This window comes from Halichoerus grypus, chromosome 7, assembly GCF_964656455.1.
Source record: "Halichoerus grypus chromosome 7, mHalGry1.hap1.1, whole genome shotgun sequence".
Lineage (NCBI taxonomy): Eukaryota > Metazoa > Chordata > Mammalia > Carnivora > Phocidae > Halichoerus > Halichoerus grypus.
Genome location: NC_135718.1, coordinates 153670798 through 153694459, shown reverse-complemented (window position 1 = coordinate 153694459; position 23662 = coordinate 153670798). Strand labels below are relative to the sequence as shown.

At 63.6% G+C, this 23662-nt stretch overlaps 1 protein-coding gene across 11 annotated transcripts in view; it reads right to left on the bottom strand.

The window, feature by feature from the left end:
* Positions 1 to 54: 54 nt before the first annotated feature.
* ARHGEF11 (Rho guanine nucleotide exchange factor 11) overlaps positions 55 to 23662 on the bottom strand; it is an 84288-nt gene continuing 60680 nt past the window's right edge. For 5 of the 11 annotated variants that reach the window (XM_036118248.2, XM_036118251.2, XM_036118254.2 and 2 more), the window contains 30 exons: positions 22407 to 22481; positions 22090 to 22191; positions 21111 to 21209; positions 20077 to 20119; positions 19057 to 19153; positions 18807 to 18929; positions 16795 to 16818; positions 16458 to 16602; positions 16100 to 16199; positions 15362 to 15391; positions 13089 to 13215; positions 10566 to 10745; positions 10423 to 10470; positions 10075 to 10262; positions 9698 to 9844; positions 9359 to 9438; positions 9128 to 9253; positions 8542 to 8659; positions 7705 to 7883; positions 7274 to 7349; positions 6997 to 7164; positions 6489 to 6579; positions 5766 to 5891; positions 5348 to 5409; positions 4317 to 4535; positions 3772 to 4098; positions 2817 to 2906; positions 1896 to 2104; positions 1490 to 1679; positions 55 to 1075 (listed from right to left, as the gene is read on the bottom strand). In XM_036118248.2, coding sequence (XP_035974141.2) covers positions 1017 to 1075; positions 1490 to 1679; positions 1896 to 2104; positions 2817 to 2906; positions 3772 to 4098; positions 4317 to 4535; positions 5348 to 5409; positions 5766 to 5891; positions 6489 to 6579; positions 6997 to 7164; positions 7274 to 7349; positions 7705 to 7883; positions 8542 to 8659; positions 9128 to 9253; positions 9359 to 9438; positions 9698 to 9844; positions 10075 to 10262; positions 10423 to 10470; positions 10566 to 10745; positions 13089 to 13215; positions 15362 to 15391; positions 16100 to 16199; positions 16458 to 16602; positions 16795 to 16818; positions 18807 to 18929; positions 19057 to 19153; positions 20077 to 20119; positions 21111 to 21209; positions 22090 to 22191; positions 22407 to 22481 — 3648 coding nt within the window. In that variant the 3' untranslated portion in view covers positions 55 to 1016. The remainder of the gene's footprint in view (positions 1076 to 1489; positions 1680 to 1895; positions 2105 to 2816; positions 2907 to 3771; positions 4099 to 4316; positions 4536 to 5347; positions 5410 to 5765; positions 5892 to 6488; positions 6580 to 6996; positions 7165 to 7273; positions 7350 to 7704; positions 7884 to 8541; positions 8660 to 9127; positions 9254 to 9358; positions 9439 to 9697; positions 9845 to 10074; positions 10263 to 10422; positions 10471 to 10565; positions 10746 to 13088; positions 13216 to 15361; positions 15392 to 16099; positions 16200 to 16457; positions 16603 to 16794; positions 16819 to 18806; positions 18930 to 19056; positions 19154 to 20076; positions 20120 to 21110; positions 21210 to 22089; positions 22192 to 22406; positions 22482 to 23662) is intronic. The other 6 variants (XM_036118249.2, XM_036118245.2, XM_078078514.1 and 3 more) reach the window with 3 other exon arrangements.

The window sequence follows — 23662 nt, the reverse complement described above, 5'->3', positions numbered from 1 at the left end:
TGAGAACCACAGTATCTTTTATCCGAGCAGTTCCAGAAATCACACACACACCACCACGGTTGAAGAATATTTAACTTTTCTTAAAAAAAAAAAAATCTTAACCATGAGAGAAAGAAAATAAAAGAGTATACATTATTTTAACAGGAAAACAGTCATTTCCATTTCTATATTTTATATATTATATATATATTTATATATATGTATATATACACCTAGCACAGTGTGTATATTCTATCAGTCCGTGGGGAGGGGGCTGCCATGGGGACAGGGGCCAATACTGCTGGTGGCCCCTGGGGATGGTCCTGGGTTAACGTGGGGACTCCAGCACTCAAACCCCCTGCCTCACCTCCTGGGCCCAGTTTTCAGGGCCGTACCTGATACACTGGTTTTTCTCTAGGGAGAGGGTGGGGAAGGGTGGACAGGGGTGGGGTCAGGAACCCCCCGGAAGAGGACAAGTCCTGGCAGGGGGGAGAAGCTCTCGGCTCGGGCCACAGAGGCTGGGCTCTCAAGCCAGGTGGGCCGGGACACCTTCCTGCCCCCGGGCGACCCGGTGCTCAGGTCTGGCTCCCGCTTTGGGCCCTGACCCCCGAGCCGCCTGTTAACCAGGAGATGTGAGCTGGCCCTCTGGACCTGCGTCCGGCCCCCCAGGAACACAAACAAAACAGGTCTGAGTTATTTACAAGGCGAGATGCACATACAGTACATACATATTTATAGGAAACCAAAGTGACAAAGAAGGCGGGGCGGAGGCCCTGGGGTCCTGTGGAGAAAGGGAGGGAGGAAGAAAGTGCATTTACACAGAGACTCCTCCTTCCCCTGTGTGTCTGGGGGGCCTTTCAGACGCAGTCGGCATGCTCAGGAGAGGCCTGGGGGGCTGCAGACAGGGGAAGACACTGAAACTTGACCGGGACCTGAGCAGACCAAGCGACATGCGGGGCGCCCCCGGGGAGGAGGTCTGGACTCCCACGCCCCGTGCCCCCGCCTCGGGCCGGTCCCCAGAGGAGGAGGGGGGACAGTCACAGTCCTGGGGGCGCGGCTGCGTGCACCGTGCTGTCTTCCAGGAGGGCGTCGGGGCCTGTGAGGCAGCAGGAGCCTAGTGAGGAGCTGGCCTGGGGCGGGGGGACACCCCCAGCCTCCCCCCAGCCCCTGCGCGTTCGGGCTCATGAGAACGCCTCCTCCCGTGCACCCACCTGGAGCACCCATCCGGGGTCCCTCATGGGGCGTGCCGCACCCCACTCTGGTTCTGTCCGCCCCCCGCCCCTGGGCGGCTGCGTGCTGGCCCACTCGTTAAGGGCAGGTTTTAGGTGGGACGCCAGCTCCCTGGTTCGTTCTCTCTAATCCAAAGAAGGGTTCCCATTTTTAGGGGAGCTTCTGTGGGGTTTCCCTGAAGACCCCTTTCTGAAGCTGAGGGTGTGAATTAACTGCACTCAGGGGGATGAGGACTCCCGCCTGCCCCCCATGGGTACCCGGAGGACATCGCCTCGCTCACCGTCCTCCGAGCACGGCCCTGGCTGGTGGCCGTCCCTGGAGTCAGAGGCCAGGGCTTCCCTGGCTGGAGGTGACAAGGAGCTGTCTGTCCATCTAGCCGCCTCCGTGGGGAAACTGCCCAGAGGCGTGGTGCCACCTGATGACTCTCCCGCGAGGGACCTGAGCAGCTCTCTGTGGGCCAGCTCCATGTCCTGGGAGAGCAGCAAGGGAATGGCTGACCTTGGCCCTGTGCGGCAGGGCCCTGGGGGAGGGGCCAGGCTGCCGCTCCCTCGCTGGGCCCAGGGGTGGCTCTGCGCTCCAGGGCGGCTGTGGGGAGAGACCCGGCAGGAGGGCATGCCTCCCTCGTGGGGCGATGGCTCTTGGGACAAGGGGCTGAAGGCCCCAACCCCCCCGCCCCGCCCACCCACCTTGAGCCTGTTGAGTTTGACGGTGAGCTGCTCGATGGTGCGGAAGATGCTGCCCACGTCCCTGAGGGCCAGGCTGGGTGGGGAGCGGCTGGGGCGCCGGCGACCTCCAATGCCTCCCCGCAGCTGCCAGGGAGGGAGGCCGTCGGGCTGGGAGGGCTCGGTGCTGGAGTCCGGGGGTCCTGCCGGCATGCTGACATAGAAGCAGTTCCCTGTCCCCGGGCAAGAGAAGGACATCAGGAGGCGGATACAGAGGAAGCAGGAACCACCTCCCGCGCCCCCAGTGCTCCCCACACCGACCCGGGGGGCTGGGGATGCCATCCTGCGGACAAGCTCAGCGCACGCTGGCCTCATGCTGCCCACCCGTCCCCGAAAGGCCCTCCTCCTCCAGAAAGCCTTCTCGATGGCCCTTCTGCTCAGCTTGGCCTACGCGGGAGGGAAAATGCTCAGTGCTGGAGGATAAGGAGACAGGAGCGCCTCCCACTCCTTGAAGGAGGAGTAGAGAGGGGGGCTGGTGGGGAAATGAGCACAGGGAGGCTCCTTCACATCTGCCCCATCTCAGGCTCTGCCATGAACGTCCACACAGCCCCCTGCCCCCCTGCCGTCTCCTGCAGGATCCCACAGGCCCCTGGGCTCACACGGGGTCAGCCACGGCGGGAGGGGAAGGGAGACACCAAGGACGTGGGGCTCCGGGCCCCTTGCGCCTCCCGACCCTGTCTCAGGACCCAGCACCAACTAGTGTCCCGACTAGCGCCCAGGGCTCTCCCCTGTCCCCAGGTGCTACTCCTCGTGGGGTCCAGAGGACGCACAGGGGAGCGCCCTGTGACTGCGGGCAGGGGTCAACTCCCAAAGCCTGGCTCTGCCCCCCGCAGGCCCCACACTCCAACCCTGGCCTGGTTCTGGCTCCAAGGGGATGATCATTACCAGCCGCCTCTGCTCCGCCTTCCACTTCGGGTGGCTCAGGCCCTGACTGGCCGCTCTCTGGGGGCACAGCCTTGCTGCCCACCACCTCAGCTGCACCAGCCGCCACCAGCCGCCGCCACCACCAGGGAGAGCAGAGACCAGGAGAGCAGGGAAGGGGAAGGGGGAGCAGGGGAGGGGAGGGGGAACGGGAGAGGAGGGGGATCAGGCAGGGCAGGGGAGGGGGAGCAGGGGAGAAGAGGGGGGCAGGAAGGCGGGCGAAGGCAGCAGGGGGAGAAAAAGAAGGGACAACCAAGTGAACACAGGTCGCACTGAAGACGCCCAGGGGGCTGCAGAGAAGCTGTCCACCAGTTCACCGAAGGGCAGAGAAGGAAGGTCAGTTCCCAGAAACCAGGAGAGGGGGCGCCTCGGGCAGACAGGGCGAGAAGTGCAGCGGAGGACGGGACCCCACCCTGGCCCCCCGGGAGCACCTGCCTCACTCCATCCTTCCTGCTGAGGGACCCCCCTCCCTCGGCTCACTGCTCGGCCCAAAGCCGGCCGGAGCCCCCATCCCAGCTGCTCCTGGCTCTTCGGGCCTGGACGCTGCCCACGGCCTCCCCGGCCACGTCGGCTGGCCACGCACCCTCCCGGCTCGGTCGTGTGACCCTCCCATGCCGCTGGGGACCTCGGCGAGGCTGCGAGCATCTGCCCCCCGTGTCAGGTGAGCCCCCCCGGGAGAGCCACACGGTTTCCTCAGGACGCCGGTGGGCAAGGCAGTGCTGACGTCCTTGGGCTACGGTCACGTTCAGGGTCACACGGACACTAGGGGATGGCTCTGAAGCCCGGCGGTCCGAGCCCAAAGCCTCTGTGCGGCGTCAGCGTCCCCTCGGGCCCCGGCGCGGCCGGGAAGATGAGGCATCTGGGAGACTCGCCTCCACCTGGTCAGCCCGTCTCGTCGGGACGACCCGATTTACTTTACCTTTTCTCACGACTTTGTAACTCCCTGCTGCCTCGGTGCTTGAGGCCTCTTCCTCTGGGCTCCTGTCCAGCTCGGGAGACTCCCAGACCCCAGAATTCCTGGCCCGGGGGGGCAGCCGCTCCAGAGGGCACAGAGCCGCGTCCTCCTGCTCTGGTCCTTCACCCCCAGCGGGGGCGCGCCGCGGGGAGCCGGGGCCCGCGGGGTGGCAGGTGCCGCTCACGAGAGACGGTGTCGGGGTGAGGTCGTCCTCGGGCTCCCCGGCGGGCTGTGCTTCCGGGCGGTGACCCGGCGGCAGGCTGCACAGGATCAGGTGCCGCAGGTTCTCCACTGGAGGGGAAAGAGGATGCTGGCTTCCCTGGACGGGGCCCGGGACGGCACGGGGGGGCTGCTCCCCACGCCGACGCCCCACGTCACGGGGCGGAGCTGGTGGTGGGGACAGGGGGTCCCAACGGTCTCCTCAAGCAGGTGCAGGGAGAGCCCTCCAGCAGGTGGGGGCTGCAGGTGTCGGACAGCGCACCGGGGCCGTTGGGCCGGCAGGCACTCACCGTCTTCCAGGGCTGAGTCGGCGAGCCCGTCCAGGAACAGAGGGACTGCGAGGGGCAGGAGGATGGGGTCTCTCGTCCGGCCGCCCCTGCTCTCTCCACCCAGGGCTGCGGAGGGGTGAGGCAGGGCACCCAGCTCCTCCTCTAGGCTGCCCTCCTGCTCGGGATCCTCCAGCAGGGCCCGGTGCTTCCCCTTGGCCCTCGGCTGGGGCCCAGTGCCCGCTGAGGATGGGAGGGCAGCGTAAGGCAGGGGAGGGAAGGCACGTGGGGGCCGACCCCATGCCCGGCTCTGGATTCGAGGGGCTGGAACCCTGACTGATTCATTCCACGCATGTTTACTGAGCACCTACTATGGCCAGACACCGTCCCAGGCTCTTGGCATACACCAGAAATGAAACAAGGATCCCCGCCCCTGTGGAGCTTAAATTCTGGTCAGGAGACACTCAGGGAGCTCTCTGAGAAACACGGGTGGGCAGTGCTGTGGGAAAGCAGAGCGCAGGCCGGGGGTGGGGGTGGGCGGCAGCGCTGTTTACATCGCCGACGGGGAGCCAGAGAAGGCACAGACCGGAGGGGGCAGGAAAGGGACCCAGACGCGGAGCCCGCCAGGAGATTTCTCTCTAAACCCAGGGTCCTACGTTCTTCCCCGAAGAAACCCTCAATGAGATTCCTGTGTGGGACCCCTCGCCCCCCGCCAGCCCCATCCCAGGGACGGTGTCCCACAGGCATGTCATTCTCCATGGAAACGCTCAGCTGCAGGAAGCAGGGGCCCCTGGACTCCACCCCACTGTGCTTCTCCCTCCACGGCCAAATACCTGTCCCCAGAGAGCCAGGGTCGGAACCTCCATCCAAGCGAGCTCGTCTACACTCGCTCGGGTCCGCTCTCCTTTCCCTCCTGGACCCCCTTTTCTCACTCACTTCTCTGTTCTTATCCAAACCTCACACTTCTGGCCCTGACGGCCTCTCCCATCACCTCCCGACCTGTCCTACAGACACTGGACCAGGAGGTTCCCACAAAGACAGTTAAGGGGACATACCTCCGGGCAGCTCCCCGGGCTCTGGTTCACTGTGGAATACTTCTGAGCCATCTAGCCGGACCCTGAGGGAAGAAACCACCAGAGGTCACCCGCCGGGGTTCTGACTCTCTGCCAGCCAGGAGGGGTGAGGTCTCGGATGCTCCCTGGCCTCCTGCGTCAGAATGGGCAGCGAAGGCAGGTCTGTAAAGGGAGGTGTGAGGCTTCGGCACTTGCCGTCGGTCGGCAACCTGGGGGGGAGGGTGGATGCCGGCCAGCTTCTCCTGGTCCCGACGGTATACCCCGCACCCCACCTCAGGCGTGGTCTCCAGGACAGCCAGCTGGGGGTGAGCACACGGGACAGAGGACAGGGGGGTGAAGGGCTCAGAGGCAGCAAGGAGGTGGCCTGCAGTGGGGACGACCGGGGCCCGCGGGTGAGCACCTGCTGGGTGTGGGGCTCTGGTGTGCGGGCTCCTGGGCACCCGGGGGTGGGGGATGGGCGAGCGTGGGGGCAGCTCCCGGGTGCCGGGTGGCGTTCCGCACGGCCTCCTCCAAGAGCTCCATCCATCTGTGGCTCGGCAGGAGCAGAGAGGGCTGGTGGTGAGAACGAGGCCGGGGCGTGCCCCCCCGCCGCCAGCCACCTGTAGGCACCCCTCCCCACACCGCCTGGCGGCTCCCGTGGTGGCGTGGGACTGGCCGCCACGTGCCACGGAACGCCGGCCCTCTGCTGTGCTCTGGCCTAGGCACTGTCTAGCTGCTCGCCTCCTCCACACGAGGCCGAGAGGCAGCAAGACCCACGCTCCACAGAGGAGTCCTGACCCTGAGACACCGTCTGACTCAACCAGTCTGTGCCGAGTCACGCCCCCCCATCGGCCGCCGAGGGAACACGGGGTGGGTGGGTGACGGCCCTGGAGGCGGGAGTCCGCCAGGAGCGCGTGGACAGAGGGAGCTTGGAGGAGAAGGAAGACCCCAAGGGCAGGGAGCGGGAAGAAGCGAGAAGAGCAAGGAGCGCTGCTGACACTGGACGCGGGCAATGATGGCGGCCCCGGAGCCCCCTGCGCCTGCCCTGTCCCCGCCGGCCCGCGTCCCGCTCACGGTGCGCCGCTCATACACACCGCCCTGGCCCCAAGGGGATGGCGGCTACGCGTGGCCCCTCAATTCTCACGTGTTCTTGTCTGACGATGTCAGTGCCACCAGCTCGTAGATCTGGGGGGGGCCCAGCTTCGAGGTGCAGATGATGAAGAAGGCCCGCTTGTCTGCGTGGGGAGGAGCGGGGAGGGTCGGCGCGGGCGGCAGAGGCCGACAGCAGCCTCGGAGCCCTGACCCTCCACTCGGGATGAGGACCGCGGCAGGACGCGCACTGGGTCAGCGGACCACGCGGGACCCACTGCTGGGACGGCACGCGCGTGTCCCCTTCATAGCCGCCCCCCTCCCTCTGCTCCTAACAGTGAGGGCGGGAGGGCCAGGGGCTTCGAAGCCCATCACTGCCCGCGACCCCCGGAGGCAGGGCAGGCATCGCCCCGAGGGAGAGACGAAGACAGTGAGCCCAAGGCCCTTTCCTGCCTCTGTCCTCCGGGCTGCCCCCCCATCCCGGGCCACATCCTCCGGCTCAGGGGGTCCGCGAGGGAGCGGGGAGCGTGGCCCCCGGGCTGCCCCCCCCGCCCCGTGGGTACCTGTGGCCACGGAGCGGATGAGCACGGCGTTGAGCTTGAGCACGGGGCTGAAGGTCTGCTTGCTGTCCGAGGAGCCCGCGGCCGTTTTGCTGTGGCACTTGAGCAGCAGCTTCTCGTCCTGCCTCTGCAGCAGCACCAGGAGGTCCTCCAGCAGCAGCACGTGGAGGTCTGCGGGGGGCGCGCCGTCAGGGGCCCCCGGCCACGCGGGGCCAGAGGCCGTCGGGCGCTCTGCCCCCCCGTGGCCCCCTGGGGTGCGCCCCAGTTCCCGCACACCTACCCAAGCTCTTATCCTTGCTGATCCTCCAGGTCAGAGGCCCCTCGTGGACCATCCTTCTGGCTGTAAGGTCCAGGCTCTGTAGGGAGACACCATCCATCCATCCATCCATCCAACTGCATGTGAGAACCGTCTAGGCGCCAGACGCCCGGCGGACGAGCTGGGGGCCAGCGGCCAACAGGAGGCGGACTTTGCTCTGACGCTCCCACCGGGCCTCTCCGCACCTGACCCCGTCTTATCCTCTCCCCAGCACCTCAGGTTCCAGCGTCCAGTCCCGCCGGTGGGGCTGTCTGCCCGGGTGTGCGTGGGGTCCCACCGGGGCACCCCATCCCAGACCAGCCCATGCCACCTGCTCCGAGTCCCTCCAGGCCCCGGCTCTGCTCCCAGGGGTGCCCCAAGTGGGTGTGGGGGGCTGGCCGTGCTGGACCTCCCACCTTGAACTCTGCTGCCAGGGGGTTGCTGGCCCTCTCCAGGGACGTGGTGTCCAGGCGTTTCTGGTAGCTCTCCAGTCGGTGTTGGTTCTCCGTCTGCTTCACTGCTTCGTTCACATACTTGAGGATTTCCCGGCACTGGTCCCGCGCCCGGCAGAGCTTCTCGTGCTCAGAGGTGCCACCTGCCAATGGGGCAGAGGTGGCGGTCGGGGCTCCTGAGAAGCCTGTTGGAACCCGCCGTGCCTGGCAAGCCAGTAGGCATGGGCACAGGGCCGCCGCCTTGGCCTAATTGAGGACCTCGAACGCAAGGGTCCCTGTCACTGAGGGTCCTCGGTTCCAGACCGCTGCTCTCTGAAGACACCAGCAGCTCTTGGGAATTGCCGTCTGGACCATAACCAGCCCCAGGGACACAGGGGAGGCCCGGGGGCAATGACAGTCTCTGGGGTGCCACTCCATACCTGAAAGCCAACGCCCCAAATGCAAGGGCACGGAGGCATGCTCAGGAGCCCAGGGGGCTGTACTTTTGGGCACCGCACAGAGGCGGTGTCCAGCGGGGGGACGGACGGGCGCTGAATGCACCTTGGCCCCGGTGTGGGACCATGGTCACAGGGGAGTCCCTGCGTGCACCTGGACGCTTCCATCAGATCTGCCCCGGGGCCACACACAGGCTGGAGCGGCCCTTCCCTCCTCCCACGGCCAAACACCTTGTCTTCCTCAAAGCCCGGGTACAGTCACTTTCTTTGAGACTGACCCTAACAAGGCCAGGACGAAGACCCCGAAGACCAGAGAAGGTCAGTGCTAGAGCGGGGTCTGAGTGGGGCTGTGCCCCCCGCGGCCTACCGTCCGTGTGCTTGAGGACGCTCTCCAGCAGGAGGGGGTACTTGGTGAGCCGCTGTATCTCCGAGATGATTAGGTCTCTGAGCTGCAGCCGCCGGCACTGAGGGTGGCTCTCGGCCTCCTGGACGGAGAGCGGTCAACCTGGTCAGGAGCTGGCCGATGGGCGCGGGGCCCGGAGGGGAGGGAAAATTCCAGTGGGTCCTGACCCCAGAGGGCAACTCCTTAAATATTTAGGGCAAGGTTGATGAGGGCAGGGAGAGAACCCAAGGAAGGGATGTGGCCAGACAGGCAGCACTGAGTAGCTGCTGCGCCCATCTTACGGACGAGGAGGCGGACATCCGCCTACAGGCCCACAGGTACTAGGTGAACGGGGCCTTCTGACTGCGAATTGGGGCTCCTTTCAGGGAGCAGCGGTCTGTCTCAAGAGCGGGCACGGTCCAGTGTTCCTGGGGCAGTGGGTGGGTGCGGGGAGGCACTGGGCCGCCCCCCAGGGTGGAGGAGAGGCCAGCGCGCCCGCCCCAGGGGGGCCAGGAGGGCAATCCAGGAGGTCCCCGGTGACCCCGGCTCACCCTCCTGGCCGCGGACGTACCTGCATGAAGAGCTGGAAGCGGCTTTCCTTGCGCTGCTTGGTCTTGATGAGCCCCAGGGCGATGGACTGGTAGGAGCAGAACTGGGCAGCCACCTGCTGGAGCTCCTCCCGGGCGGGGCCGTCGAACTGTGGCACAAGGGACACCGCCCAGGCGTCGCCCCCCTGCCCCCCATGCCGTCCTCCTCCACTCCTGCCGCCATGGGAAAGGGGACCCGTCTCCTCCCGGCGTACCCGAGCCAACATGAGATCGCCGATGTCTTTGATAATGGGGCCCTCCTCCCGGAGCTTTCTCATGGCCTCGCACCAGGAATCTGGGGGAGAGAAGGGACACGGAAGCCTGGGGTGGGGCTGCGCTGCCGGGCCCTCCACAGCCAGAGGGGGGAGCTCATGGCAGCAGGGCCGGCGGGGGGGGAAGGGTCTGGGGGGAATGCTGGTTTCTGGGCCAGGGAGAGCTGGTGAGGGTCGTCTGCTCAGGGAGGCCCTGGCATGGGGGCGGACCGGGGACAGAGACCTGAAGGCTAGTGGGAGTGTGTGTGGGGGGACAGCGGGCGGGGAGGACGGGCCCCTCACTGTGGATCTCGATGAGCTCGGGCAGGTTGGGGAAGAGCCGGGCCAGCTCGTCCCGGGGCATCAGGTTCTCCTTCTTCATCCGCTGGTAGAAGATCAGGTCGAGGACCCGGAGCGTGCGCAGGTGGGAGGCTTCCGTCACGAACAGCTCTGAGCGCAGTGTTGCAGGATGGGAGGAGGACAAAGCAGGGGAGGTCAGCAGGTATCCGAAGTGATGACTGTCACCCCAAACCACCTCACTTCTGAGGCAATGGAGCGCTGATGTCTGAAAGTCCAGCAACGTCGCCACCCCCAGGGCAGGAACGGTGACGCCAACCTGGGCCCGTCCTCCCGGCGCCGCCCGACTTACTCCCCGCCGAGTGCGAGGCGCACACCCTCACCGTTAATGACCTCCTGCCGGTCAATCTCCCTCTGGCTTAGCCCGGCCACCACGTCCTTGCCCACCGTGTGCTGCCAGTTCTGGGCGTCCAGCTCTGGCTCCAGGTCCGACAGCTGGCCCAGGTCATCCTCTAGGAGGTGGGGGAGGAGGGCGTCTGTGCAGAAGCCCAGGCTGGGGGACTCAATGCTCCTGGGGGAAAGGGGGCAGCTTCATGAGGAAGAAGGACGCACACGAGGGGTTTGTGCTCCCCGCCTGCCCCGTGCCCGTGGGAAACCAGCGGCTGTGGAGATGAGATGCACGCCCCACCAGCCGCTCGGGGGTGGGAGTGCGACTGGGGCGCCTCACTCACCTGCGGCCCATTTTGGGGGTAAAGGGAGGGGTTGGGTTCTCCAGAGACCTGTGGAGAGAAGTCAGCTCTCAGCACCTGCTGCCCCCCGGCCCTGAGGCCCCCCAGCTGCCCGAGCCCCCCTGGCTGCCCGAGTCCTCCCCCACCTGGTGGAGAGACTGGAGGCAGAGGACGAGGCTGACTGGTGGAGGCGGGCGGCCTCCGCGGCCGCGTCCATGTCCACATCACTGCGAGAGCGGGGCACGTTCTCTGCCTTCCGGGACCGCTTCATCTCTTCCCGGCCCTTCAGGCTCTCAGAGCGGCCCAGGCGGATCTCTGAGCGGGAGCTGGGGGAAGCAGGGCAAGACACCCCGGGGTCTGGCAGCCTGGACGGCTATGGTCTGCTGCCCTGACTCAGGGGTCCTCCCCCCGCCCCTGCAGGGGCCGAACTTCCCAGGGACAACTCCTGCCGCTGCCCTACAATCTCCCGCCTCTGCTCAGCCTCTCATCCTCCCCGTGACCCATCAGGAAGGTGAAATCCGGGACCAACAGACCAGACGTGTGCTGTGTACAGACGCCAAAGACCCGACGCCCACCAGGACAGCTGTGGACACCAGAGGCCCTGCTCCTGGGCCGCGTGCTGGCCAGTCCCTCTCGCCCTCGGCTCTGGAGCAGGTCAGCCCCCACCGCGGACTCTGCTCTCCTTTTATAGGACTTCCTACCAGGGAGGCGTAGGGGCCTCCCTCTCACGCTCGTGCTGGCCTCCTCACTGGCAGGCCTGGCGGACAGTCTACCCGCCGCCGGGCTCCGGCTTCAGCTGCGGCGTGGGGTCTCCCGTTCCAATCCTGCAGCACACTTCCTGGCTTGCACTCCCCGTCCTGGGGGCCGGCCGGCTCGGGGGTGCCTGGCTCCTGACGGGCAGGAGGCTGCCCCCTGGCAGCCACGTCTGGCCACCGTGTGTCCCTGGGCCTTGAGAGGCTGATGGCCGGTGCCACTCCTGTCTGCGCCCTGCAGTGCACGAGCACGGTGACGATGGCACCCCTGACCCTGGCTGCCCCCGGATGGCGCCTCCCCGCGCAGCCCTGCCGACATCGCGTACATCCCGCCCTGCAGGTAGGACCACGGACGGCCTGGAGAGCGCAGCAGGCTGCCGCAGACGAGCCAAACGGCTCGGTCTCCGTTCACCGCGTCTCTCCGAACTGCCCAGGACCCAAGCGCAGCCGCCCCGGGTTCGGAGGGTTAGAAGCCCCGCTGCCAGCTCATCTCCTCAGAACAGCCTCCGACCGAGTCTGCCAACAGCACCTGCGCCGGTGTCCCCAACGGGCCGCCGGCGAGGCTCCCGCGCTGAGCCTCCCAGTCCCCACGGGTGAGGAGGGGGGCCACACCCTCCGCTGGCCCCCAGTCCCTAGAACACTGCCTTCTGGAACTGCGGGCCCCTTTCATCTGCCGACCCCTGCCCCGCAGCGCTGCCGAGAGGGCCGGCGAGCTGACCGTCGGCCAGGCCGAGGGCTGCCGCTGACCGTGGAGCCGGGAGCCTGGTGAGTGCCTCGGGGCCCGGATCGTTACCGGCAACTTCAAGAACACCAGTTTGCAAAAGGCCTCACCTTATTCTCAAAATGTTGATGTTACGTCTACATAACCGTGCGTTTGATGCACCCGTGACATCAAGCCTACACGTCACGTACTTTATACATTTAGTTCACTCGCTAACATTAGCACTCAATCTCTCAGCTCAGGACAAACGTAACCTTCCTCTTCCCTTAAACCTCTGTCTGTTCTCACTACGGCAGTCTTCCCGCACGCACGCACACACGCAGCTTAGGGGCTTCCTACAAGCAGGAGTGACCTTGTGCGGGCAGGAACGGCAGACTCATGGCGTGCTGATGGTTTTGGAGGTAAGATGGGTGACTACCCAGGCCGCTCCCTGGTGAGCGGGTGCGCGCCCGCTCAGGGGCTCAGGCTCGGGTGCACACGTGTGTTATTTCTGCACACGCGGGACCGCAGGGACTACGGCTCGAGGGTGACTGAAGGAACGTGCTCGGAGCTTTCTGACCACAGGTGGTTTTCACTGAGAGCTGGCTGGAGAGCGTGAGACAGGATGGAACTGCTGTCCCAGCACAGTCGAGAGCAAGTCCAAGAGCACGTTTCCAGCCAGAGAAGGGTTCTCATTAGAACCCGGCCAAGATGGACAACATGCTTGCAGACCCCTCTCGTTCTTGAGAGGAGAAGAGCGGTTTGCTCTGAGACGGCAGAACCCCATCTCCAGCGCTCTTCCTCACAGGCGCCACGACCGTCTCCGTGTGACCTCGCTATTTCTGGGACCTCCCCCTGCCTCCCTGCCCCACGGTCTTCCTGGCCTTGTCACCTACACTGTCGGGACTAGCTGCTCTAGTCCAGCCTTGGCACACATGCTGCCCAGTAGCCCGGGTGAACTGGAGCAAATGCTAAGGGCAAGCAGTCCCTGGGCTGGGAGGTCAGGGGCTGGGCTCCGTCCTCCGCTGGCCTGATCGCCAGCACACGGCAGGTCCTTTCCTGACAAGCCCCAGGCGGGGAGGCTGGGGGAGCGGTTGCGAGGTCTGCAGCGGGAACCTCACGGTCTAGGGGAGTGGACGAGGCAGCTGGGATCGACGCTGGCTGCAGACCCCGCCCGGGCTCCCCCCCTCAAGGAGGTGGCACCTGGCCCCCCTCACCTGTCGCTCTCCAGCAGGTCCTCAGGGAAGCTTCCAGTGGACAGCCGCTGCGTCCCAGGCTCTGGGGCATCATACGGCTGGTTGTTCTCAAAGTGCTGAATGATGTTCCTCACATTGCCTGGTTTGACTGGAAGCAGAAAGATAATGAAGGGTACTCTGCTTTCTGTTCAGGGATGGTGTCCCAGGACCCTCGCTCCCGCCTCGCCCAGAAGACAGAGCAATGAGCAAGCACGGATGACAGTAGCACTGGGCACAGGACCCGGAGACGCGGTGCTCGTCCTCTGGACTGGACTAGCTCCTGGGACTCGTCCTCTGGACTGACTAGCTCCTGGGACTCGTCCTCTGGACTAGCTCCTGGTCCTCTCCCACTAATGTGCAGAGCGGCACGGGTGGCCACTCTCTCTCTCTCTCACGTGTTTCTTGTTCAAAGAAACAGAGGACAGGTAAGAAAGTCAAAAGGCTCATGTGATGCCCTGCAGGGGGGCTCTCCTCCTCAAAGACAGTGAGCTCAGCTCCAGGGATCTCAGGACAGGAGCTGGGCTCCCAGGGCCGATGGGCCTGAGACCAACAGCAGAGCGAGGGGGGCCGGGAGGCGGGTGAGGCCCTGATCCTACCCACACTAACTGGGGTCCCGCCTATGAAAACGTACAGATCTCCCCAAATAGCCAAACTCGGGTTTTGTAAGAAAGCGTCCAGGCCAGAGGAAGCAGAACTAAATATCCTTTGGGCAGGCAGCTGGGGTAACAGTTTCCCAGAACTGTGTAAGAGGAGGCTGTAAGGATGTGTTCGGCCGAGGGGCTGCTACCCTCACCCCCACTCTGGGGACAGGGCCACATCCGCCTGACCCAGGGTCATCTACGCAGCACTGCTGGGTGACCGTGTGGGGCCCAGGAACACCCTGGGACAGGCGGCCATTGGCTGAGCCCCCGCTCCCCTCCTGTGGGCCACGTGTCCTCGGCATGGAGCTGCACCCCGTGTGAGGGATGGGCGTGGTCTGGCAGCCGGCATACTTGAGTCAGGGTAATGGGAAAAACAGGCAGGAAGGAGCACAATTTGTTAAAACGAGCCCATTTTTCACTGGTGTCCTCTGTCCTCCCTCCTCCGTTCTCCGGATGACAGGGAAATGAGAGAAGTAAACTCCATGTTATTAACAATCAGACACGGTCGCTGCTAATCAGGGGTGACAGCTGATCACCCCAAACGGTCCAGCGCTCAGTGCTGGGGCATCTACCTCTGGGGGGGGGTGTGGCCTTCAGATGTGGATCCAGACTCTTCTGATATCCCGGGAACTCGAGAACACCAAACCCAATCCCTAAACTATCGCGGGAAGCTCTAGCTCGCCGAGCTGGTGGACGCCCAGGCCCCTCTCCCTCCCCGGGCTCTGGCAGCTTGGCCGGCCGCTCGCTCTCGGGGCCGCTCGCTCTCGGGCAGGGCGGACGGGAGGGGGCGTGTGGAAGAACTGAGGGCCTGGGAGTCAAGGCCATTCTTTTATTTTTCCACTGTTTTATAGGCCTTTTCTCAGAATTTGAAAGTTTTTCTAATTTAAAGCAGCATAACGGGTTCAGGAAGTTAAAACTTTGAAATAATTTTGAAAATCATTATTTTCTGCCATCACTTTACATAAAACGATTTCTAGCGACCGGACAAGCTCCTGACTGCATCCCACAGCTCCTTCTCCACAGACCCACTGCAGAACTAGCCGGTACCAGGCACGTGACTGTATTCGTGGGGGCCGCACACACGGCCCCTGCGCTCACCCGCCTGGAGGTGCTCAGCCTCTTGCGGTGACGCGGAGGACGTGGTTTTTCTGTGCTCAGAGCCACACACGCACGGTGGGGGCATTCTCTCTGTCACCGTGAGTCAGGGGCAGGGAGGGGCCACGCCCGAAGGCTTAAGCAGAGCAGGTGACAGACAATAAAAGGCCCCAAAGAACCGTTACAGACCGCTGTCTACTAAAGAAAGCCTGCATAACCCTCAAAAATGAGGATTTTGGTTATTATTTCAATAGAAACAAAATTCTGAGGAGCTCGTGCGGGACGCGGCCTCCCGCGTGCACACAGAGCCCCGGACCTTCCAGAGGAAGGGAGGGAGAGAAAGACCAGCACCCGGGGAGGACCGTGTCACAGGGCCGCTGGGGCAGCAAGGACGGACAGACGGAGGAGGCGACGGATGGACGGAGGAGGGGGCGGACAGGCAGAGAAGGAGACACAGACTTGAGAGATGGAAACTCAAAGCTAAAGCAAAGAAAAACCCACAGAAAATGGTCCTTTTACCTTCCACAGGGGACAAGGGAATATGAAATGCTAAAAGAAAACAAACAAAAACAAAAGTAAACCATGAAAAGTCAAATTAATGTCTCAAGACTCAAAACAAAACTTACATCAAGCTGGAAAATGAAAAGGTGGTGGCAAAACTCAGGTCTGATAGAGAAGAGTCCCCCCCGCCCCCGAGCCCCCACCCCCGGCAGCAATTTCAGAAAAGGCCGCCGGCTCACCCCAGGGCCCTTCCCAGATTCCCAAGACCCATGCTGGGGGTTGCGGATACTGACTGGGGACCAGCGGCAAGTTCCAGACCAAGGACAGGGCTGGGAAGACCCGTGACCAGCCCACCCGAGTTCCGGGTAAGCGGCAGCAGCAGGGGGGCCTCTGGGCCCCAAACCTGCCCCCATCCGCCTAGCTCTGCTGCATGGTCACTCGGACGTCCCGCCGAGGGCCCGCACGTGCTCCCTACACACCCCGGGGCACCGACGAAGCCCACTGGAGAAGGTGAAGGGAGCATCTACTGCCGCCAGAGCCTGCCGCGGCGGGGAATGTTCCTCCGTGTGGTTGTTCCTACAACAGGCTCTGAGTTCCTGGACTCAGGCCCGGGCACCAGCACGGCCTCCTGGTCCCTGTACCTGGGAGAGCCGCACGCGCGTGACAGGGGAGCCTGAGCAGCACTGATCGGAAGCGGCGTGTGGGCACGTGGCTGCGCCCCCGCCCAGGCCACTGCCCCCCGCCCCCCCAACTCACTGCTCTGCGAAGAGCTTTTGGGCTTCCCGATGTACTTGAGGATAGGGTTTCGCCTCTTGTCCTCCAAGGCGTCCTTGTCTTTTTTGGAATTGCTGCTCTGCTGAGACAAGAGACACGGGGTTTGGAGAAGGTCCTAATCCCCAGACGCGGCCGCTGGCCCCAAGACTCGCCCCAAACAACTAACTAGAAAGCAGACTCCCGCCTGTTCCTGAGCCAGCACGGGTGCTTCCGGCCCGGGTCTGAGCTAGTCTGTGGGTTCTCACGGACGCCCCTGTGAAGGCCGTGATGGGGGGGCTTTCCCAGGCTGCCCCCCTGCAGAGAACCGCACCAGAAGATGCTGTCTAGATAGCTCTGTCACCTTCTTGGTCTTTGGGAAGAAGGGCAGCCACTTGTCCTTGTCAGGAGCTGCTTGGGCCTTTTCAGCTGTGCCGGAAGGCCGTGCCTCTCGGAGACGGAGCCCGGCGTGGCTCATGTAGGTATTGAGGACGAAGTCCATGGGGGTGCTGCGAGAGAGGGGCGGGCGTGGGCAATCAGAGCGCTCGAGCTGTCCCCACCACCCAGGCGGTGGTCCCCGAGCAGCAGCGGCCTGGACCCCACGACCCCACTGTGACCAGGGCTACGCTCAGACCGTGACCCCCAATGCTAGGGGCCCCCCTGTGACTGGAGGATGGCCGGCACACCGCACACTCACTCACCTCCTGTCCTCCTCGTACTTGGACCTGGAACAAAAGAAAGGACAGATGACTCGCACTGTGGGGCACAGGTGTGTCCGCTGCACACACATGGAGGATGGGGGCCGTAGGGGAGGGAGGCCAGGCCTCGACTCTTGGTCTCAGCTCTGAGCCAGTGTGGGGCCCAGGAGGTGAAAGCCCTTACTCCCCTGGGGGCCTCCGCACAGCGATGGTGATGTCCTTCCAGCTAAAAGGAAGGGGATGCGGCAAACACGGCATCGGGAGGTATTATGGAGGAAGGGGCTTGCGCCGCGCCCCGCTGAAGGACGACAGAAGGTCGCACCCTGAGACCGGATCCAGGGGAGCCTATTTACCAGGCAAATGGTAACAGCAACGGACGCTAGAGGGTGCGCTACTGGCCAGGCACCACTCGACACGTATTAACTCGTCGAATTCTCAAACCGCACGAGTAGATACCAGATTTTGTGAGACCAAAGCTTCCCTGCTTCCCCCCATTACAAGCGGGTGCCCACGCTGCCGGTGATAACGCCATGTGGCTCTTGGGCGTTAGGATCTCAGAACAAGCACAGGCTGGTGTTGTGCTCACCCTTGGAGCGGTCAGGCTGATTCTTGCCATCAGACCACTAGGGAAACTGAGGCCCAGAAAGGTCCAAGGCTTGGCTGAAGGCCAGGGGGCTGTTTCCAAGAATACGCCCCCCGTGTGCCCTGATCCGCTGCAAGACCGTCCCTGAGGCCGCGTCCCGGGATCTCCAGGGTGCGGTCTGACACGGAGCCCCGACTGGCTACCGCGAACTGCCCTGCACACAGCCACCCGGTCTCGGCTGATGGCACCTGGTCTTTCCAGCGGCTCAGGCACAAACTGCAGAGTCTTCCCTGACTTTTCTCTCTCCCACAGTCCACACTCCGTTTTTAGGAAATGCCTGTTTGCTCGACCATCAAAATACCCCTGGGACTGACCACTTTTCACTGCATCCTTCGTCCCAACCCCTACCACGTGGGTTCCCGTGCAACCCCTTGCCTGGGACCCTCCCTTGCTCCCCACCACCCTCCACCCACAGCCCAGCCCCACTCCCGGCTCCCCTTCTGTCCGTCCATACAAGCGTTCTCAGGCTCTGTGGCCGCCCTCCTGTCACCTCTGAGGTCAGCACAGACCTTCTCAACATGATCTGGCCAAGCTGCCCTCCGTTGCCCCCAAATGCCAAGCAGGCGCCTACCCTGCCCTGCTGCCCTCTGCCTGGGATGCTCTTCCCCCAGATGTCAGCGAGGGCAACGGCCCCACTTCCTTCAGGTGCTCTAGCGTTAACTCTCTGGATGCGGCTCGCCCTGACACCGCTATTTAAATGTCACGCACCAGCTCTGTGCTCCGGACCCCTTCCTTCGGCCTGCTGTCTCCCCCTCATTTCGAACATGTTACAGATCTTGCTTATTTATCGCACGCTGCTTTTTCTTCCTGCTACGTCAGCACCATGGGAACTGCTGTTTTGCTCACGAACACATCCCAGGAGCCTAGAACAGACTCCATAAATCTCGCTGCACAGAATGGCAGCATGAAGACTACGAAGACGTCTTGTCCGCTTTTGTCATTTTATAGCTGAGACCAAGGTCACACACGACCGAAGCCTGACGTGCCCAAAGTCACGTGGGTGACGCCGGGAGGACGGGCCGCGACTTCCTTCCTCGGAGAGTTAGGTGTCTTCTGATGCCGTCAGTTAAATACGGCCCACCCTCCGTCTCCAGCTCATCTGCCTCCTGAAGGCAGCACTCACAGCAGACCTGTGGCGTGGCCCTCCCGCTGGTGTCCACGGGACATCCAGGCAGGAGGCAGGGCGGGCGGGAAGAGGGCTCGGAAGGGAGCAGAAGCTCCTAACGCCCGAGTCCCCGTGGGCAGCCCCGGGCCCTGCACCTTGTGTGGAGTGCGCGCTCTCCCCGTCCTTCAGGGGAAGGAGGGCCGGCAGGCATGGAGGGGAGACGTCGGGGAACAGACCCATGAACACTCGCATCTGTTCTGCACTCACAGAATGTCTGCCAGGGCGGCCAGCTGCTTCTCGGCCACTTGGCGTTCTCGGACAGGGTCCCCGTCCAGGTCCAGCAGGTCATTCTCTCCATACAGACTGCCAAGCCCCAGGGTGCGCTTTGTTCTAAGCCAGAGAGAGAGACGAACGTACACAGGTGCCCGGCAGAGGCCCAGAAGGAGCGAGGCGCGTGCGCATGCACGGGAGACACGGGGCCAGCAGGCGGGCAGGCAGAGGGGCGGCGGGTCGGCACCTGTAGTCCTGGATCTGTTCCTGGATCTCGGGCATGGCCGCCTCCTGAGCTTCACGGAGCGCGGCGCGGACGTCCTCACAGCTGCGCAGACGCAAGTCTGGTGGGAACCCAGAGAAGACACAAACGGGGTGTCGGGAGGGGGGGCTGCGCCTGCAGAGCCAAGGGAGGCGGAGGCCTGGACCCAGCCGGTCACTCCTGAATCCAGGACTAGAGCCCTGCCATCCGGGTCCCAAGGCGAGGACAGCACACCTGGGCGTTCCAGACTCCATGACGTGGAAGGACCTTAAAGCCCTGCCTGCTGTCAGATGTGCCGAGGGCTGCCCTCTGCCGGCACAGTGGTAACCTCTCCTTCTCGGTGGCTGCCCGGCAAGCACCTCACATGACCCTGGTGGAGTCTGTCCTGTCCCTGCGGCAGCGTCACGCAGGTGAGGACCAGTGTCCGTCCAGCTCCGTTCACCCCCTGGCCGTGGGACACCTATCCTCCCAAGCTGCCTGGGACCCGCTCCTCAGGCTGACGCCCTCTTATGCCGCCTTCCCTCAGCTCTTCTACTCACGACCTGAGAGCGAGAGGACGGAGCGACCACCCAGCCGGCCGGGTCCTCACTGGACCAGCTGCTCTGGGATCAGTGAGGAACTTACAGAAACAAAAATGCTCCGCAGATCCCAACCCTGAGGTGGGACGGAGCAGGCCCTGGTTCCTGGATTTTTCAGAGTTCCCTCAGGGATTCTAATGATCGGCCAGGCTTAGGAATCCCTCAAGTCCAACCACCCCTTGGTACGGACGGCCCCGCAGGGCCCAGGAAGGCCCCGGGGACGACTGGCGGAAACGAGCGCATGTCTCACGGGGTCACGTCTTCCCTTCCTGGGACGAGCTCCCCAGGCAGGGCCGTCCCATGGTTGCTTGTCCGCCAGCCACCTCCCCCTCCTAGAGGAAGGGGTGCCCAAGGACGGGCTACGCGCCCTCTGCTCTGGCGCCCCCAGGGCCCAGGATGAGACCAAGTGGCCCATGAGCCGACTTACCAATTTCAGCTTGTAACACCTCTGGGACCTTCACCCTCAGCGGCTAGAAGAGAGGAGTGGGGGCGGGCGGTGAGACCCACGGCCCAGGGCGCGTGGAGATGTTGCCCCGCGGCAAGGAAGGCCTCCCAACACCCCCCTGTCTTCTTCCGCGACACCTGCTGCCCGTCCTCCCTGCTCTCTCCTTGTAAGCCTTCACACGAGGTTACGGCGTTTGAGAAATGGAATCTGAAGCCGCAAGGCCAGCAGGCCCTCTTCCGGGGTAACCTGTGCAGGTTTACGGGTTCCCTACTGCTATGACTCCACAGCAACGCAGAAACGTCACTGGGCCCTGTCCTCTGCTCCCCCTGTGGCCAAGTGTCCCAGTGAGCACGGAGCACGAGGACCTGGCAGCGGGACAGGCTGAGTCCACCGCCCCTACGGGGCCACCCCTCCTCCAGACCCACACAACGGGACAGGCACAGAAGTCCTGGGGAGCACAGGACTCATTAATCCCGCGAGCTTACGCTGTGGAACTGAAAGTCACTTGGGCATTAGCGTAGCTGGTCAGACTGCAGGCCCACAATGCCCTGTGTGGGCGAGCACCACCTCCGCGGCCCTGTCCACACGCACAGCGCTCCTCTGCCCACACACTCTGGGCCTCCTCCCTGCGAACCCTGCTTTGGGCAGGATCCCCAAGGGCGCCGAGTGTCAGAACCCTGGCTCCTCATCTGGCTCACCGATCTCCACCACCATCGGGGGTCTCTGTGCCTCTGTTGCTTCGTCCCCCGATGGGCGGGCAGGGAGGGCTGGGGGGTGCCAGCCCTGGTCCAGGGGGCAGGCAATGTGCCTTCTACCTGGCACACGTGGAACAAAGGGGCCAGGTCAGGGGCTCAGGGTTGACAGCAGGGCCGCGAATAGGACCCAGGAGCCCTCAGCCCCGACTTCTCCTCAAAACCTGTCTCCATCCGGCCTAAATGTGTGGCTTCGTTTTCCCTCTGCTCCCGAATGGCCCCAAGAATCCAATAAAACTGTAATTCAATCCGTGACTGCCTTACCGCATTTTTCTCTAGGAAAATATTCCAGATGTCTTTTCCTAAGCCACGGGAATCCTTGGGGTTTGTCTGCTGATAAACTTCTGTGCACAGGTAAAAAAGCTAGGAGAAGAGAGAAAATGGCTTAGAGCAGCGGTTCCCCACGTCTCCACTCCGTGGAGCGGGATTCTGACCCCAGGGGAGAACGGGCGGTGCCTGGAGCCATCTGTGACCCTTCTCGGGAGAGGTGCTGGGGCACCTGGCGGGCGCAGTCTTGTGACCCGGCTGAGAACGGAAGATGCACACGACAGCCCCCAGCAAGCAATCCTACAGCTCAACATGGCCACGCGGAGGCTGAGAAGCCCTGGCTTCGAGTTTCCGAACCCTCCGGTAAATCAGCGCCAGCCTCAGCCCGGCAGCTTCCAGCACAGGCACCCTGGACTCTGTGTCCCCCCACACCTGAGCCTTTGCCTCGTACTTGTTTGTATCTTGTTTTCTAAGGGTTCGTGTCAAGTGCTCAGTGGGCACCTGCTGGGCGCATGTTGACCCTGGCTCCCAGTGGCGGTCAGCCCCGCAGGAAAACAGCGGTCTGGGTCTTGTGAGGGACACAACATCCTCCTCTCTTGTCCATCTTCTCCTCTGAACCCAGAGCAGCATGAGAAAAGCTGCTGAGGCTGGTGGCCCTGAGCCCCGTCCCCGCACACACCACCCCATCACCTTTGTCACCTTGCCCCTCTGCTGAGCCTCCCCACGGTAACGTCGCGGGTCTGCAATCCCCAGTGTTGCCCCAGAGAGACCGTGTCCTCCGAGTGCACCGAGGACCGTGGCAGGTGTCCCGGCCTCGCTCCTCCCCACCTGCGTGCAGTCCCTCCTGCTCATCTTGCACCTTCTCGGCTCTGTCTCTGTCCCTGAGCCACCTGCCGCTGCCCGCGGATCCGACTTCTCTCAAGAGCAGAAGCGAGGGCACAAGCGGGCCTCAGTCAAGATGACGCCCCTGACTTACCAGCGGGCTGGGGTCGGCCTGAGAGAAGATGTAGCGCAGGAAAACGCCCAAGTGAGCTGGCCGTGCCTTCAGCTTCTCAAGGTCCTGGAAGATGATGTCGCTCTGCAGGGCAGAAGGGCAGGGGCAGCTGCTGTGCGTGGACGCAGGGCACAGTAGCGCGGCCTGCTGCAGCTTGGCCCCCATGGCCCCCGCCGACCCGGGCTGACAAGCTGCGGCGCCCACCCCGCGCCCCCTCACAGCCGCGGCAGCTCCAACTGCTTCCAGTCAACAGCAGCTGGTGTGACCGTGACGAAAGGAGAAAACCAGGAAACCGTTACCTCGTTGTTGAAATAACCCGGGTCATAATCTTCCTCTGGGCCAATAATTAAAGGCTTCGGGCTTTGGTCTGCGCCCTGGGGAGAGAGGCCGGTCGCAGGGAGGAGAAGTTAGGGGACAGGCGTCCAAGCCCTCCACGACACGCGTGTGGGGATGGTGCGGCAGGGAGGACCACACGGGTCTGGCGAGCGTTGGCATCTCCCCACCTCCCCCAAATCTCAGAGGCAAGAACCACGATTTCCACTTGTGGAAGTCAAGTGCTCCTGGGCGGGGCCGCCGGGGCACGTGTGCTCGGGCATGGGAAGCGAGAGAAGGCGTGCTCTTCCTGTTTGTGAAAGCTCTGGGGGGCGGCGGCTCCCGCGGCACGGCGGGCTGGGGCTCTGCTGTCCCCTCGGCAGCCACGCCCGTGCCCACCACGGCGCCCACCAGCGCCTGCAGATACCGGTCTCTGTCACAGGACAGCTCGGGGCCTCTCTCTGCCTCCTGGAGGCAGACGACGGAGGGGATGGAGCTGAGCTCTCCCCAGCGCGGCCTGCTCAAGGGTCTCCGGTGGATCTCCATGACCGGTCTCAAATCCAGGCTCCTCGGTGTGGTTTTCTTCCTCGTGCCAATTTAACTAAAGACCTAAGCCTAACTGGTGTGCCGATATTAGGTATGACGACAGTGTTCATGCTGCACGGGCTTCCAGATGCTTCCCTGGACAAGCTTTCTCCTGAAGGTTCCTTGGGCTTTCAGACCTTTTCTCCCAACTATGTTTTCCACTCAGTGCAATCTACCTCATTTCCAGGGATGCCCCAAGAAGGGCCCTGCTCTGGAGCCCACCTGGATCCCTCACGCCCACTCTCTTCCAGGCCTCAGATGCCTCCCACCCCCGCTCGCTCAAGCGGCTTCACCTGACGGCGCCTCCCGGGTGTCCCTCACTCCTCCTGTTCTCCTGGATATTGGTGGACCCTCCGCTCAGCATGACACACACAGAACCCGAGACCCAGAAGGCACGTCAGAGTCTGGCACTCACTGGCAAATGAAAAAGTGAGGCCCGCAGAGGCTGAACGCAGAGGCAGGCCACATCCCGGGCCTCCCCCGTCCCGTGACACCGTGGGGCCCCCAGGGGACACTAGATGGCCACTTGTGGCTCTACTTGGCTCTCGGGTGAAACCTGAAAACACCAGGTTTTTGCTTGTTGTGAGCGGGAGTCTTTACAAATACGCAGTTTTTCTCATTACAGAAAGCAGAAGATGCTCATTATTAAAAAAAAACA